Raw genomic sequence first — 16568 nt, 5'->3', positions numbered from 1 at the left:
CTAAAAAATCCAAACAAACTAACAATTACTCAAGCCTTGGAAAAACTGGCATTATTGCCTGGGTACTTTCTAGAAAGTGGACCACTTGTTAATTATCTTATAAAAAAAAAATGGGAAAAACGGTCATCTTAAGGAGAGTAACACGTTTGTTCATCTTTCTAACAGCTTAAGGAAGTGTTATTAAATAAAATACCAAGGGATGATTTTCCTAAGCACTGTATCTTTTCTTTGTATGTGTTTATATATGTGGGTATTTTTACCATCTTTTCAAATATTTATTCCAAGAGAGAAAACTGGGACAAGAACAGCACTGAAATGGGAACATCCCACTTTATTGTAGAGTAATTCTGATGTCCCAGAAAAGTAAATTAAGTACTCCACCATTTTAGCCAAAACATCCATAGGATTAGACTTAAGTAGAGAAGAGTAAACGATGCCATATATCAGTAATTCTCAAGGCCTATATGTGAATATTCTTGAGGAACATTATCACCCCCATCCCAACCCCTCATAGTAAGGGTGGCAGTGATTATGAATGTGACATATTATGAAGAATCTGGAAGTTTCTTCGAACTCCGTTACCACCCTGTTTTCTGCCCAATGACTCATCTATACATACTGGCCACTCCTGGTTGGGAATAACCACAATGTTTTCATTAAATAGTGAAGAGAAGGCTTCATGTTGCTCAAGTATGTTGAGAGAGATTGAAAGCTGAGAACCTCCACAGTAGATGATAAAGGTAACATGTATTACAATCTCAGACATCATATCAAGTGGAAAGCAGTAAGTACTTCTAACCTGCCAATCTCAATCTACCTACTGACAGTTGAGGGCTTTGGTAGACAGCACCACAAGGGCTGCAACCCACTTTGCTGTCAGCATCTCAAACAATCACCTGGGTGATCAACATTGAAAAATGCCCCAACTGTTCCTTTTCTTACAGTTTCCCTTCAAGAAAGCTGAAGACTGACATTTCTACCTGCTGCTGTGGAAAAACTGAAAGCTGTCTTGGGGAGATTGGGGTTTTAAAAAGAAAACAGTCACAGAGAAGTGTAACACACATTCCACAGGACAGAGTTCAAAGAAATCCTAGACGTGCAAACACCCCAGGTGAGAAAATAAGGGTATGGAGAAGACATCCGGCACAAACATACAAATATGAAACCAAGAGTGGATTCATTTCATGTGTAGAGCAGAATTCTTTGGCTTTAAAATAAGGAAATAAAATCATTCAGTCAACTAAGTCATCAAAAAACAATGGTCATTAGGAGTTTGGAAAACATCATTTCATATAGGGTTTTTCCATTATAAGGGAAATGTTAATGAGTCAGGAGATGAGCTGTCTGGATATAACTAACAAGCACACTTGAGACACAGAGAATAGCACTCGGGGGTAAAAGACAGCACTGAAAGTTTAGCTTTGTGTGGAAAATATTTACCCTTCTGGTTTCAAAGTGCTGAGCATCAGGCATTTGGGACTCAATATGTTTCAATTAAAAAAAGTCCCCCTCTCACTCTGAAAACTAAAAAATGGAAGAGGGAAAACTCTTCCACATCAACTGCACACATCTTTTTAAGGGAATATATGGAAAAAAATCCAAAGAGTTTCTCTAATGTGTTAATGCCATCCATCCTGTCTTGCGGGAATAATAGCTTAGAAAGTTAACTCTAAAACACTAAGTTTACTTACCTTTCATTTCTTCTGCAAAATTCTGGCTCTGATTTAAACACTGTTTGACGTTCTTGAGTTCTGCCTCCAGGTGGCAGACTTCTCTGGTCTTTTGCTCAGACTGACTCTTAAGGAGGTTGTTTTCCTTCTTCATTTCCTAAAACACACATTTAATTGGTTATAGCCAAAACGAATGCTCAAGTAAGTTTTGACTTCTGCCTTAATAAAGGTCCCTAGCAGAACTGTTTGTGTATCTCACTAGGGAAAGAACCACATTTTCCCCGCTTGAGTACCTAATGAAGTTAGACATTCCTACTTAAACAATGTTATGAAAAGAAGACAACAGCGTCAAACCCAAATCTGAAGATAATTATTTCTTTCAAGAAGTTTCATTGAACTTTCTCATTGTTCATATGCCCATTAAAGAGTAAGCTCAAAGGGAAAATCCTATCTATAAGATCCTCAAGACAAAACTTCCAAGTTCCTATCACACCTGAATGGCCAAATATACTTTGCAAACATTTAACTTGCTAATAAATCAAAAAAAAAAAAAAAATCAAAGCACAAATGTTTACTTTTCATTGCAAAACCAACTTAAGGTTTGCTGTTACAGGAATAATTTTGTGGGAAAAATTACCTTCAATAAATGCTTACCAAGAAAACCGACAATGTTCAAGATGCTGGAATGTGCATCATGAAAAATGCAAATACAAATAAGACAGAGTCTCTGCCCTTGGGGCAGACATCCTCCAGTGGGGGAAGATGTGATACTAATCATTTAATACACAATAGGATGCGCTAAATACTAAAGAGACATTGAGTGTGCTCTGGAAAATCAGAGGGCTAGAACACAGAGGAAGAATTAATTCTAGCTTCTGATCTTTCACAGTGAAAACAGGCTCTTTGGGCAACTGATTGAAGAGCTATCCATGCAACAACATGCAATGAAGTAGTATAGGTACATATGTAGTTCCATTCTACTATCTAGGGAGGCCTACATGTTCTGAATCTTAAAAGCAAGCAATGTTTATGTGCCAAAGAAAAACTCTATTGCTTATTAACCGCATAAGACTCACATAACAAACAAGTATCTCAACCTATACTGTATGCCATCCTTTGAACCACAGGGAATTGGCATACATCATTACAAACTGAGAGAACCAAGCACCTCACAGCCTTAAGGGGGGAAAAAAATCACATAAAGCTAACTTTTTTCTAAACTGCATTTCAAAACTACCAAAATTACCCCTTTATGAAGTAGAGGAAAAATTCTGAATCTTAAAGAAACAATTAAGACCCATCTTCCAAAACCCTACTGCACTGTTAGAAAACAGATGGCCGTGGCAATACTGTGTTGGAAGGCTGCCTTCAATTATCAGTCTGGTTACTACCAGCAGATGGGTACCGATGTAGCAAAGCCAAATTCAAGAAGAGGGAGAATCTGGCTAGTAGAAAGTACTTGAAAACTTGCTGGCAGCTGCTCTGTTCATGTATATGCGTTCATTTCATCATTAAAATAAGACAGAACCTGTTGTAGTTATTATACTCCCATCTACCGTGTCCTGATCCCGCTTCCGTGCCGCTAAACTCACACTCTATCGAATTAAGATGTCAATCAGAACTAAAGGGCAGCTCCAACCGAGCTCAAGATTGATAGGTTAACATTCACACTAGTCAGTGTTAAATTTTGCAAAGCACAATCATTAAGGTGAAACAATGTTATTGATTTAAATTAGCATCATTAAACTACGGAACCCATAATGACTGGTTTGTTCTTCAGACTCAGAATAATCACCCCTCAAATGAGATCACAGGTGTGAAAGGACAAACAGCTTAAAGCACTTCGACAGAGGCAATGTAGCATTATTAGTAGTATTTCTTCCCAAAATTTAACAGTAGCCAGATTTCTGTAATCAATGCTAAGATCAGCTGAATGAGGTCAACATAGAAGAGGAACTAGAATGTAACTACCTGGGTTGACTTAGCATTTTTATTTTGCAAATGAAAAAATATTTTCTTACTCTAAAAAAAAAAAAAAAAATTATCAAATCAAATGACACCTGCATCTGGAGGCTTGACAAGAGAGCTGGAAAGCCACTGTGCAAAACAGGGTGCATCCCAATAGGAAGGAAGGAAAAAAGAAGAGAGAGAGGGCACCAGGGAAACAGGGGGAATTTTATGTTTACGTGTTTGTTGGTCTCGATCCATGTCTGTCCATAACTGGAGACATTTAAATGAACAGTAAGCTCAATGGAAAGATTAACATGACTTTCTCTATTCTGGCATTAGCTCCGTAAATATTTGTTTCTAACGAAGAAATGTTCAGCCAATCCTGGGACCCAGCAGGCTTATAATGCTATGGCTATGACTAACCCAAGAATTTTAAAAGGCCAGAATTTAGAAAATGAACATCTGAAAATGGATGTGCAAGCTGCCATCCATCAGCAATTAGTTTTCCACGGGGCTACAGCCACTTAAGACTTGATTGGGTATCTCATTATCAACAATGAGTTAAGCATACAAAGATACATTTTCCTAGGCATCTCTTGCATCCTCACATGATTTGCAAAATTGGGTACTATGCTGGAAAAACACAACAAAAATCCCTATAACCACAAGCCAGCATTAGAGCTTAGCAAGCAATTCCACCCAGATCAACTTTGCTTTAGCAGCAGCAAGGGAAGCATCATTTCCTAGGGCCAGACAAAACAAATTTCAGCTACTGTGTGGCATTTCATGATCCCATCCATGAATATAGCTTAATATGTCCCCTGCTGGGTGAAGCCTATATACTTGGATAAGGGATGGATGCAAAGAACGTGTTTTTCCCTTTCCTTCTCATCTCTCTTGCTTGCCAGAGCCAGCTCCTTAGAGGACCTAGTGTAATACAGATCCCTATGCTTGGAAAGGTCCCTAGGCAAGTGTTCCCTCATCTTGACTGTCAAACGATGGTATTTTATTGCCTAACCCCAATGCTATGGCATTGGCACTGGATACTGGATGAGCAGCTTATCTAAACCCTCCATTCACTTTGATGCTAAATGTTAACTTTACCCTTGATTGGGCCATTAAATCACATTTCCAGTACTGATAATTTCTCATTGTGAGCAGCATGTTTACTAAACATGGACAAGGAAAATTTCAGTACAACTGTCACATTATTTCGGCATCCAAAACCTATAAGCGTCCTAAATTTGTTAGTGCTTACTTATAATTAGACACAGAAAGATACCCAGAGTGACACAATAATAGAACAGGCAAAATTTTAATATGAGAAAAATCAAGTGCACTCTCCACTGATCACACTTTCTGTGCCTGTAGGTGACAGCAAACAATGCTAACGTCAAAAGTTCATGGCAGTGGTGAAGACCAAAGCAATGAGCAGGTGGTGGACTGCAATAACTGACCGAGCACTTACGTGCTGGGCACTGGGCTAAGCACTTTACATACAACATTTAACTTAACCAAGAATACAGCCTTGAAAAGGGAGGAGAATGATTTGTCCCTATGTGCAGATGAGCAAAGTCAGACTGAGAAAAGGTAAGCCACTGTCTCAAGGTCACATCGCGGTAGGTGGCAGAAAAGCAATGCAATTTCAGATCTCACTCACTCTAAAGCCACAACCATTTTCCCACTAAGTTACACCACCACTCTAACTGGGTTCATCACTTATCTGGTCCCAATCCCAATGCAAAACACAAGAGCCAGCCAAACTCTTTGAAATCTTGCTATCACCCTCAAAAGATGACACAGACATAAACATAACCATAAATGAAGACAAATACTAACTTCAGCCCCAGGCCCTGTGCTAGGCACTTTCACATCGATGTCCTCATTTGACACAGACATCAATGAAATGCCAGTGAAACATGATGCATGCACCTCGGTACAAGCTAGGGTTAACTGACGACAGTGCTACAGCTCACGGAGCAGACCTTGTGGGGATGAACGAGTCTTCAGAAACACCTGCAAAACAATGTCCAGCCCACTACTGCGACTTGGCCAAGCAAGCAGTTTTAAAAGTGTTTGGACTCTCTTAACCAGATGATTGCTTTTACAAAATGTTTCCACCAGGCAGCCAGTGGAGTCGCGGGAGAGTTCCTGGCTGAAAGGGAAGCTCACAGAGGGAAGAGTTCGATGCCAGTCTGCCTGTGGAAATGTTAGCAGAAGCATCTGTTGGTTGGTCCCCACTGGCCAAAAGGCAAACATTTGTTTTGCTGAAACAAACACTTCCATTTGAAAACGTTTGCTGATGAAACCATCATCTGATTTGAGGTTTTCTTCCACTTTGGTGGCTGAAGCTGTGGCCCCCTGTCTCCAGCAGTACTGCCCCTTTGGGGTTAGCTGATTTAACAATCGCCTGTCTGCTACCGACAGATGTTCTGATTTTACCATCGTGATACACTCTGCAAAGCAGTGGGGATAAATACAGTTAGACTTTCCTCAACTGAACAAATAACTGTTCTTTACAGAGAAAGTTTGTTTAATCTTTACAGCCTAAAAAGTGATCATAGAACATTTAAAGAATAAACAGAAAAACATTCTTTCCTGTAGGGTTTGATGGAGAAGAAATTTCTACAATTCTTTTGTTGTTCCTCTTCTTAAAATTACAATGTTGACTCACGGCTCTTTTCAAATTGTTTCAGTCTATTAACTGTCACTGAATGGCTCTTAATTAAGCCCTTTAAAATAAACTCCAGGCCACCAAATAAATTCAGAGAGAAGCCAAATTGAAGTATGTATGCATAAAATCCCATCAGGATATCCATGCCATTCCGGAACCCTCATCCACCACTTTGTGGACGAAACAAAGTCTCCAAAGACACCGTCAACCAGGACGTGCACCGGCTGAACATTAAGGTCAGTATCCACTTTTGAAGCCAGAGTCATATAATTGACAATTACTTGATGTTTTTGTAAGAATTTTTAATCTAGAAACTCTTTATCTGTCACTGCTTTTGTTTATTTAAATCTATGACTTTCCACGTGTTTTTAATATTGAAAGACATAAATGCCAACACTTAGAAAAGGGATTTAGATGATACATCCCATCCACAACTTTGTTTCTTTCCATTTAAAAAAATCCCTTCCTTCCTTTCTTCCATCTTTCCACCTCCCAGGGGGTCTAAAACAATCTTTAAGGAAGGAGTACATATTCTTAATACAAGTCATGTTGTAGATGCATATTGCGAGATATGCTATAACTGCTAGATTCATATTAGTAATTATATACAGAATAGAGAGTAGAAAAATAAGCAATCATAGTCTGTCATGAGTTACATACAGAACATTCTGTAATACTTACTTCCGGCAAATAGAAAAGAAAAAGGCACATAGTCATGATAAGCTACTGATAAATAGAATAGGAATTTTCTTTTCCCCTTGTACTTGGTCCTATAAATAAGTGGAGAAAACTCAGCATCTTCCTCCCTTACCTCCACGCTTCTCCTCAGCTCATCCTCCTTGATCTGACTCGCCTGGGATGCCTGTTCAGCTCTACACAACTTCTGCTTAAACTCTTCCAAATTTTTTTCTAGCTGTTGCTTTACTGCTGTGACCTACAAAAAGAAAAAGAGGACAAGTTTCATTTTTATGTTCTTTACTTTTTCATTAATCATATATTCTTAAAGAATAAAACGGTCATGGAATATAAAAACGGATGCTATCTATTTTGGTTGAGATACAATATACGTCACAGCTAAATATATCTTAAAATACCATAGTGTGAACCTGCAACGTCATTCAGTGGCAGCATAGAAGAGATGAAAGAGGCTGGGTGTGGCAAGGAGACTACAAAGGAAAAAGATTTAACCACAAAAAATAAAACAGCTAGGTGGTAATAAATAACCAAAAGGAAAAAAAGTTGAGATAAGAAACAGACTAAGAGAACACACTTTCAATATATATAACAGAATAAAAGATATATCTGTAATACAACATACAAAGCGCCCCTATGATTGAACAAAAGGGCAATGGGTAGAAACAGAAAACTATACAAAAAATACAAATGGCTACTGAAAGAGATAGCTTCGATGGTGATCAAGGAAGTGTGAATTTAAAAAATGATACAACAATATTTTTCACTCCTCAATTGGCAAAAATTTTAAAAACCAAGACTATCTCCAATCAGCAAGGATGAGAGGAAACAGGTCCTCTTTTGTACCTGGTAGGAGAGTAACTGCTACAGCTTTTATGGTGGGCAATTTGGCAGTAACTATCAAATGTTAGGATGCTGGCCAGGCAGGGCAGCTCACGCCTATAACCCTAGCGCTTTGGGAGGTTGAGGTGGGCAGATCACCTGAGGTTAGAAGTTTGCGACCAGCCTGGCCAACCTGCTGAAACCTCGTCTCTACTAAAAATACAAAAATCAGCCAGGCATGGTGGCAGGCGCCTGTAATCCTAGTCACTCGGGAAGCTGAGGCAGGAGAATCACTCAAACCCGGGAGGATGAGGTTGCAGTGAGCTGAGATCATGCCACTGCACTCCAGCCTGGGTGACAGAGGGAGATTCTGTCTCAAAAAAACAAACAAACGACAAAAAAACCACACACAAATATTGGGATGCATATGTTCTTTAGGCTATCGATTTCACATGCAGAGATCTGCCCTACAGAGAGAGACATCAGCACACATACACAAAGATACCTGCCCCGTGATATTACAAACAGTGCCACAGGGCACAAGAAAATGTTGATAATGTAAGTATCCATCAGTAGAGTCAGCAGTTTCAGGTGTAAGAGAAAAAGAAGAATAGAAGGTGACATGGAGGTTTCGTCCCATGACTGGGACATTTGGTCCCAGCAATATGGAGAATGGAAGCGCAAGTTAGCAGGGTGAGGAAGACTAAGGGAGGAGCAGTTTTGGAAAAGAAATACCTAGAGTTCAATTCTGTGAAGTGCCTTTAGACATGTGAGTAGACTGTCAAGCACACACCCACATATCTGAAGTCCAGAATAGACATCCAGGCTGGGCAGAGTCATCATCACATAGATGATATATAAAGTCACAAAACTGGATGAGACCATTTTGGGAGTGAGTCTTAAATAAGTAAGTGATTATAATTTTCAGTGCTTTAAGTACTTGGGGGCATAAATTACTTGGCATAGCTCCCACCTGGTCACAGATCCAAGCACCAACAGAATATCAGAGACCTCCACAGACTTCTGGATCTGAAATCCTAACTCAACCCCACTGTTTCTCTAGATGAGGAAACCTAGAGCCAGAATGGTTCTGTACATTCTCCACTTTGATAGGTAAAGTGAAGGTGGAGCGCTTTTTCATTGAAAGTATCATATGTCAGTCATGGTAGAGAAGTAACAGGTACAAGGAATAAGAGGGGAAGACTGAGGAGAGAGAGAGACACAGTTCCTACTTTATCCAGTTCAGCCTGCAGGACGTTGTGCATATTCTTGGCTTGCTGTAACTCCTGGGTGAGTCTAGCCTTCACCTGGATGCACTCTTGGTCCAGTGTTTGGAAAGAACGCTGTTGACGGGAGAGCTCCTGAAAAAAAAGGGCAGGTGCATCAGCCCAATGATGGTTCTGTAAGGAGACTCCAGGGTGAGGCATGAGCATCCTAACGGGCAACTGCACAGAGAGCACAGAAGACAGCAGGGAGCTGAGCCAACTTTCCACTTAACAATGAAAATAATCAGCCTCAGTGCTCCATGCTGGGCCCAGGCATCCAATCCAGGTCTCTGAGGTAAAGGGGAAGAACTCTTATCAGCTGACCACGTGGAAACTAGCCTGTTTCCACCTCATCTTCAGTCTTAAATTAATTACCTCTACTTTGAAGGATCAGGGGCAAGAGAGCAGAACTGAGCTACAACAGTCAAAGCTCAACTAAGAAACCAAACATACTCAAAAACGGCGTTTAAAACACGAAAAAGTGTATACCACTTTAAATGGGCTCAAATTTAGAAGGACAGGAAGTACATGCTACCTATTATCTTTAGTAACCACAGAAGGATAGTAGCTAACATTTCCAGGCACTCTTATTTAAAATCTATAGACTCTTAATCCATATGGCACTTTCAGGCTAAATCACCTGAAAGAACCAAACTGGCAGATACTTATGGAAGGGCACCTTCCACCCTCACTCCTGCCAACCGCTTTCCCCACTACATCAAATACCCTCCTAATTTATTTGCCAACCCACAGGTTTAAAAACAACTAGAGTTGCCTGGGCGCAGTGGCTCACACCTGTAATCCCAACACTTTGGGAGGCCGAGGTGGGTGGATCACCTGAGGTCAGTAGTTTGAGACCAGCCTGGCCAACATGGTGAAACCCCGTCTCTACTAAAAATACAAAAATTAGCCAGGTGTGGTGGTGTGTGCCTGTACTCCCAGCTCCTCAGGAGGCTGAGGCAGGAAAATTGCTGGAACCCGGGAGGCAGAGGTTGCAGGGAGCCAAGATTGTGCCGCTGCACTCCACTCCAGCCTGGGTAACAGAGCGAGACTCCATCTTAAAAAAAAAAAAAAAAAAAAAAACTGGAGTTACAAAGGAAATAGAGTGAAAGAAAAAAATTTTTTTTAACCTACTGGAAAACGTAATACAATTTCCTTCAACCTACTGGAAAATGTAATACAATTTCCTTCACAGCAGAGAAAATGTCCAAAAGAAGAAATGTGATCCTTTCCTACTGAATATCAAATCTCAAACAAATCAGAAAACAGGATGAATTCTGAATACTAATTCCCTTCTCTAATCAAAAACTGAAAGATTAAAAAAAAAGCACAAAAATGAAGATGTGAAGGAAAATAAGGTGACCTTTAGCTCACAAAGCATTTCCCCTCTAACAGAATTTCCCAAATCGTTATAACAACTCCCCTTTCCAAGTGATCAAACTATGAAAAGTCCATAAAAAGCCTTTCAGACAAACACCTCATGAATCCATTGACCTTACCTCTTGAAACTCCTTTTCTTTTTCCTTAATTTTCTGTTCCAGAGAACATCTGGCACTTTCTGCATTTTGTCGCTGACAACTCAAATCTTCCGTCAATTTTTTCAGTTTTTGTTCCAATGCAGTACACTAATAACGAATAAAAATGTTCAAGACAAAATAAATATTACTCAGGTAAACAAACAAATATGTTGTGTTTTAGAAAAACTGCTATAATTATTTTAGCAAACAATTTATGTTTAGGAACTATTAGCAAGGATGTAAAGCATTATCCCACTTAAATACTTCCTAATTTGTGCCATGAAAAAAAAGATCAGTATGTTTAACGATTCATCTAACATTTTGTTGCAGGGAAATGAGAGGTTAAAATGCAATGGTGTTAGCCTATGTAATTTAAAAGCTGTAAAATCATCAGAGGGTGCCCATTACCCTCATATGACAGTCTCTTTCAAGCATAATGGATTTTGTGGTAAATTTTAAATATTAAAACGTTTCTTTCCACAATGTTCCCACTATGCCACTTTAAATTTCAGGAGGTTCACAGGACTCCAGAGAGTATCACAACTGGTTTTTAATCATGCTGCCATAAGCAACACGAAGAACATTCCATTGCCTTTTCACAAAGCCAGACATCCCTAAAATAATTTTTAAGACATGAATTACATGAAAATTCAGGATGCTCTTCTAAAATTAGATTGAAACAAAATGGTTTTAACTCTTCAAGTGTTGAAAGTCATTCTTCTCTACATTCCCCATGGGCTCGAATCCTTAAACTGCCCTACAAAACCACTCTATAAAGACCAGGGAATAAAAAGACAACTTCATCTTAGTGGGGTAGAATTCTCCACCACAAAAGAAATGTGCTCCAAGTTGGCAGATCTCTCTAGTAATGTAGATTCTCCAAAGTCTGATTTAAAATTATGAGAAATATTAGAAATGTAACTAAGAATTCAGAGGAAAAGAAAACACTGTAATACTCAATCGCTACAAAGAATTCACTCTAAAATCCTGGTGACCAGTCAATCACCAACTATTAACTAACCAAAGAAGAAAGGGGCCAAGCTGGTCATTCCTGACTAAATGACTTTGCAAATATCAGAACTTTAAAAATAAGAAACTCAAAAGGTTAAAATTTTGAGCCAGATGTTCAATGACACTCTTGTCATTATCCTTATCGCCCTTAAATTTTCACAGGCACAAAGAAAAGCATTATGGAGATTATTTATAACAAAAATAAATATGAATTTACAAATATTGAGAGCCCACTATACATGTCACGTACTGTTCTGGGCATTGGGGATACAAGAGCAAACAACTCAGACAAAAGTCACTGCTCAGGCCGGGCATGGTAGCTCACCCTTGTAATCCCAGCACTGTGCGAGGCCGACGCGGACAGATCACTTGAGGTCAGGAGTTCGAGACAAGCCTAGGCAACATGGTGAAACCCCGTCTCTACTAAAATTACAAAAATTAGCTGGGCATGGTGGTGCCTGCCTGTAATCCCAGTTACTTGGGAGGCTGAGGCAGGAGAATTGCTTGAACCCAGGAGGCGGCGGTTGTGGTGAACCAAGGTTGTGCCACTGCACTCCAGCCTGGGCAATTAGAGTGAGATTCGGTCTCAAAAAAAACAAACAAAAAAGTCACTGCTCAAATGATGGTTCAAAATTTTGATGGCTGACAAATCTCAGCGGGAAAAAAAAGAAAAACACCCTTGCACCACAGAGAAAATGAATGAACCCGTGGCGCCCTCTACTGGCACTCCTTCAAACTGCAATACATTCCACTAAAGGGTCCTGGAATCAAGAATCCTTTTCTACTAAACATAGCAGGTTAAAAGAGTCTTTAGAAGGTACTTGTATTTTATTTAAAATTTTTTAAACAACATTCTATTATCAATGATACCTAATTCATATAAGAGTATCTGACCACTAGGTGTCATGAATGCTCCATAATACTCTAAAATAGTGTCCAGAGCTCAAGTCCTTGAAAATATGTAGCACATGACCCTGGGCACTTACTCCGGACCTTTTTATCTGTAAACTGTGGGTGCTGAACTCCAGGTCTGCTGCCAGCTCAACACTCTGTTTCTCCATGCATTCAAGCCTTGTATCTCACAATTTGTAAATACTTGGAAAAGGCACACTACAAACAGCATATGTTCACTTAAGAACACGGTATTGACTTTTGTTACAGCAATTCCATTCCATTTTATTTAATAGTTAAGTCTAATGTTAGATCTGGAAACAGCATAAACATAGCATAATTTTATTTTATTTCAGTTACACATATGACAAGGTCATATTATCCTCAGGGACAAGACAGAAAAGAGCAAACTGCATTTTCAGTTAAGTGGATTTCTAGCTCAATGGAAAAAAGGGACCCAAAAAGCACAGAACAAACAAGTATTAAGAACCTGGAGGGGCTGGGCGCAGTGGCTCACACCTGTTACCCCAGCACTTTGGGAGGCCAAGTCGGGCGGATCACTGGAGGTCAGGAGTTCGAGACCAGCCTGGTCAACATAGTGAAACCCCATCTCCACTAAAAATACAAAAAAATTAGCCAGGCGTGGTGGTATGCGCCTGTAATCCCAGCTACCCATGAGGCTGAGACAGGAGAATCGCTTGAACCCAGGAGGCCGAGGTTGCAGTGAGCCGAGATCATGCCATTGCACTCCAACCCAGGCAACAAGAGCAAAATTCCATCTCAAAAAAAAAAAAAAAAAAAAAACAAAGAATTTGGAGGTGGAGGGGTTGGGTGCGATGGCTCACACCTGTAATCCCAGTACTTTGGGAGGCAGAGGTAGGCAAATTGCTCCAGCCCAGGAATTCAATACCAACTTGGGCCACATGGTGAAGCCTGTCTCTACTAAAAATACAAAAATTAGCCAGGTGTGGTGGCAGGCACCTATAGCCCCAGCTACTAGGGAGGCTGAGGTGGAAGGAGCCCAGGAAGCGGAGGTTGCAGTAAGCCAAGATCGCACCACTGGACTCCAGCCTGGATGACAGAGTGAGACTCTGTCTCAAAAAAAAAACAAGAACCTGGAGGGAAGACTCTAATAGAAAGCCGGAGCTGTACTCTCAGCACTATCCTAGTCAAAAATATTAATTCATGATTTGATGAGAAGAAACTTCATTATATGCGTCAGACAGAACAAGGATTTGGTGAACTTGTCACTCCAAAACCAAAGTAAAATTTAAAAGGAGAAATGTAATTCTTACACACAGGAAGGCCTAGCTTGGCTGAAATGCAACTGAAAATTAGCTTAATTAACTAGGAACTTGAAAATAAGCCATGATAATAACAGCTAATATTATTATAAGTTCACCATGTGCCAGGTACTATGCTAAAGCCTTTACAAAAATTATCTCAATCTTTACAACAACCCTATGACACAGGCATTATTAACACAATTTTATTGATTAGACAACTGAGGCTCAGAAGTTCATTAAATAACTTTAAAAGCAATAAAACTGAGATGTGGCACAGCCAGGTTCAAATCCAAGCCCTTCTAACTTGAAAGACCAAATTACTATTACATACTTGAGACTGCATGAAGATATTAAATGTACGGATCAAAGGAGGTCACAGTTCAACTGAAGCGCCATTGTTCCTTTATACATCTAATCAATATTTTTCCAGAATTTCTCTGTACCAGGCACTGCACTAGGAGAATATAAAAAATGAACCTGACTTTTACAAATGGAATAATCACACTTTTCCCTATTCCTCCTAACTAGAACAAATAAAAACCCTGGGCATTACAGAAAAACAAACAAAAGTTTGAAAGGTGGACAGAAGAAGGAGACTGACTAAGGAGCTCAGGACCTGAAGAAAAACACTACGGCACTGGGAAAAAAGGACTGTCAACACAGAATCCTATACTCAACAGAATATCCTTCAGGAATGAAAAGAAAATCAAGACATTCTCAAAAAAAAGGAAAACTAAGGATTTGTGGCCAACAGACCTACCCTAAAAGCATGGCTAAAGGAAGTTCTCTAAACAGAAAGGAAATAAAGGAAACTGGAAGAAAATCTAGGAGGGAAGGAAGAACAAGGTGAGCAAGGATTTTATATATATATATATATACACACACACACATATATATACACACACACATATATATACATACACACACAAATATAATAGGCTTTCCTTCTCTTCCTCAGCTTTTTAAAATATATTTAAGAGTTGAAGCAAAATGTAGTTCTAAATGTATGTACAGAAAACATTTAAAACAATTATACTATAAATGAGGGAGGGTAAAAGGACGAAAAGGGGGAAAACAGTATGTAAAATTCACTAGAACTAGTGAAATGAAGTCACCAATACACTGTGATAAAATGTGTATAAATAATGTAGTATCTGGAACGATCACTATAGAAGCAAGCTCTAAAAAGATAATATAAATAAATCAAAATGGATTTTTAAAAAATGTTCAAGCAACCCACAAAAGCAGGAAAAAAAAGAAAACAAATGAAAAAGCAGAAAGAAGTGGAAAACAAAAAATAAAATGGCAGACTTAGGTCATAATATATCAATAATTACATTAAGTGTAACTGGTCTAAATATACCCATTAAAGACAGACAGTGGAGGACGGACGTGGTGGCTCAACCTGTAATCCCAGCACTTTGAGAAGCTGAGGCAGGTGGATCACCTGAGGTCAGGAGTTCAAAACCAGCCTGGCCAACATGGTGAAACCCTGTCTCTACTAAAAATACAAAAATTAGCCAGGCATGGTGGCAGATGCCTGTAGTCCCAGCTACTCCTACTCAGGAGGCTGAGGCAGGAGAATAACTTGAACCCAGGAGGCAGAGATTGCAGTGAGCTGAGATCACACCACTGCACTCTAGCCTAGGTGACAGAGCCAGACTCCATCTCAAAAAAAAAGACAGATAGTGAAAGAGTATATTTAAAAACATGGCCCAATTATATGTTGTCTACATGAAAGTCACCTCAATATAACAAAATAGGTTGAAAGTAAAGAGGAAGAAATATATCATACTAACAATCAAAGGAAAGCTGGAGTGGCTATATTAATAACAGACAAAGTAGACTTCAGAATGAAGAAAATTACCATGAACACTAAATAGTGATAAAAGGGTCAATCCACCAAGACATAGCAATCCCAAATGTATATGCATTAACCGACAGAGCTGCAAAATATGTGAAGCAAAAACTGAAAGAAATCAAAGGAAAAATAGACAAATCACAGTAATAGGTGGAGACTTGAACATCCCTCTCTCAACAATGAACTGAACAACTAAACAGAAAATCAGCAAGTATATTAACAAACTCAACAACATCATCAACCAACAAGTTCTAATGACATTTTTTCTGAGCAATATAAACATAGAGCAAGCAGTAATCAATGAAATTGAAAAAAGAGAAAAAAAAAATCAATGAACCAATGGGCTGATTTTTTGGAAGATCAATAAAGATCAACAAAACTGACAAATCTCTAGCAAGACTGACAAAGAGATGGAGAGAAGACACAAATTACCAACATCAGAAATGAACAAGGAATATCACTACAAATATCAAAAGAATAAGAGAATACAGCAAACAACTCTATATACATAAAGTTGACAACTTAGATGAAAATACAAACTATTCCAATTCCCCCAATATGAAATGAATAATTTTAATAGTTCTATAACTATTTTAAAAATTGAATTTGTAATTTTAAAACTCCCAAAGAAGAAATCTCCAAATTCAAATAATTTCATTAGAGAATTCTACTGAATATATAAAGAAAGAAAGAAAAAAACATTCTATACAATCTCTTTCAGACAACTGAACAGGAAGGAACACTTTCTAATTTGTGAAACTAGGATACCCTGATACAAATATCAAACAAAGATGGCAGGGGGAAAAAAAGAAAGCCAACCAATATTTTTTTATGAATATAGACACAAAAAATCCTTAATAAGTTATTAGCAAAAAAATTCAGAAATATATTTTTAAAATTATATACCATAACAAATTAGGGTTTATTC

At 38.8% G+C, this 16568-nt stretch overlaps 1 protein-coding gene across 2 annotated transcripts in view; it reads right to left on the bottom strand.

Annotated features, from left to right (window-relative positions):
* Positions 1-16568, bottom strand: part of CENPF (centromere protein F, 350/400kDa) — a 58770-nt gene that overhangs the window by 25040 nt on the left and 17162 nt on the right. For both annotated transcript variants that reach the window (XM_011929414.1, XM_011929415.1), the window contains exons 8-11: positions 10574-10699; positions 9042-9170; positions 7106-7228; positions 1692-1827 (exon numbers count right to left, since the gene is read on the bottom strand). In XM_011929414.1, the coding sequence (XP_011784804.1) occupies positions 1692-1827; positions 7106-7228; positions 9042-9170; positions 10574-10699 (514 nt within the window). The remainder of the gene's footprint in view (positions 1-1691; positions 1828-7105; positions 7229-9041; positions 9171-10573; positions 10700-16568) is intronic.

This window comes from Colobus angolensis, unplaced genomic scaffold (genome assembly GCF_000951035.1).
Source record: "Colobus angolensis palliatus isolate OR3802 unplaced genomic scaffold, Cang.pa_1.0 Scaffold81, whole genome shotgun sequence".
Taxonomy (NCBI): Eukaryota; Metazoa; Chordata; class Mammalia; order Primates; family Cercopithecidae; genus Colobus; species Colobus angolensis.
Note: the sequence above shows the minus strand (reverse complement) of the source record. Positions and strands in the feature narration are given on the sequence as shown.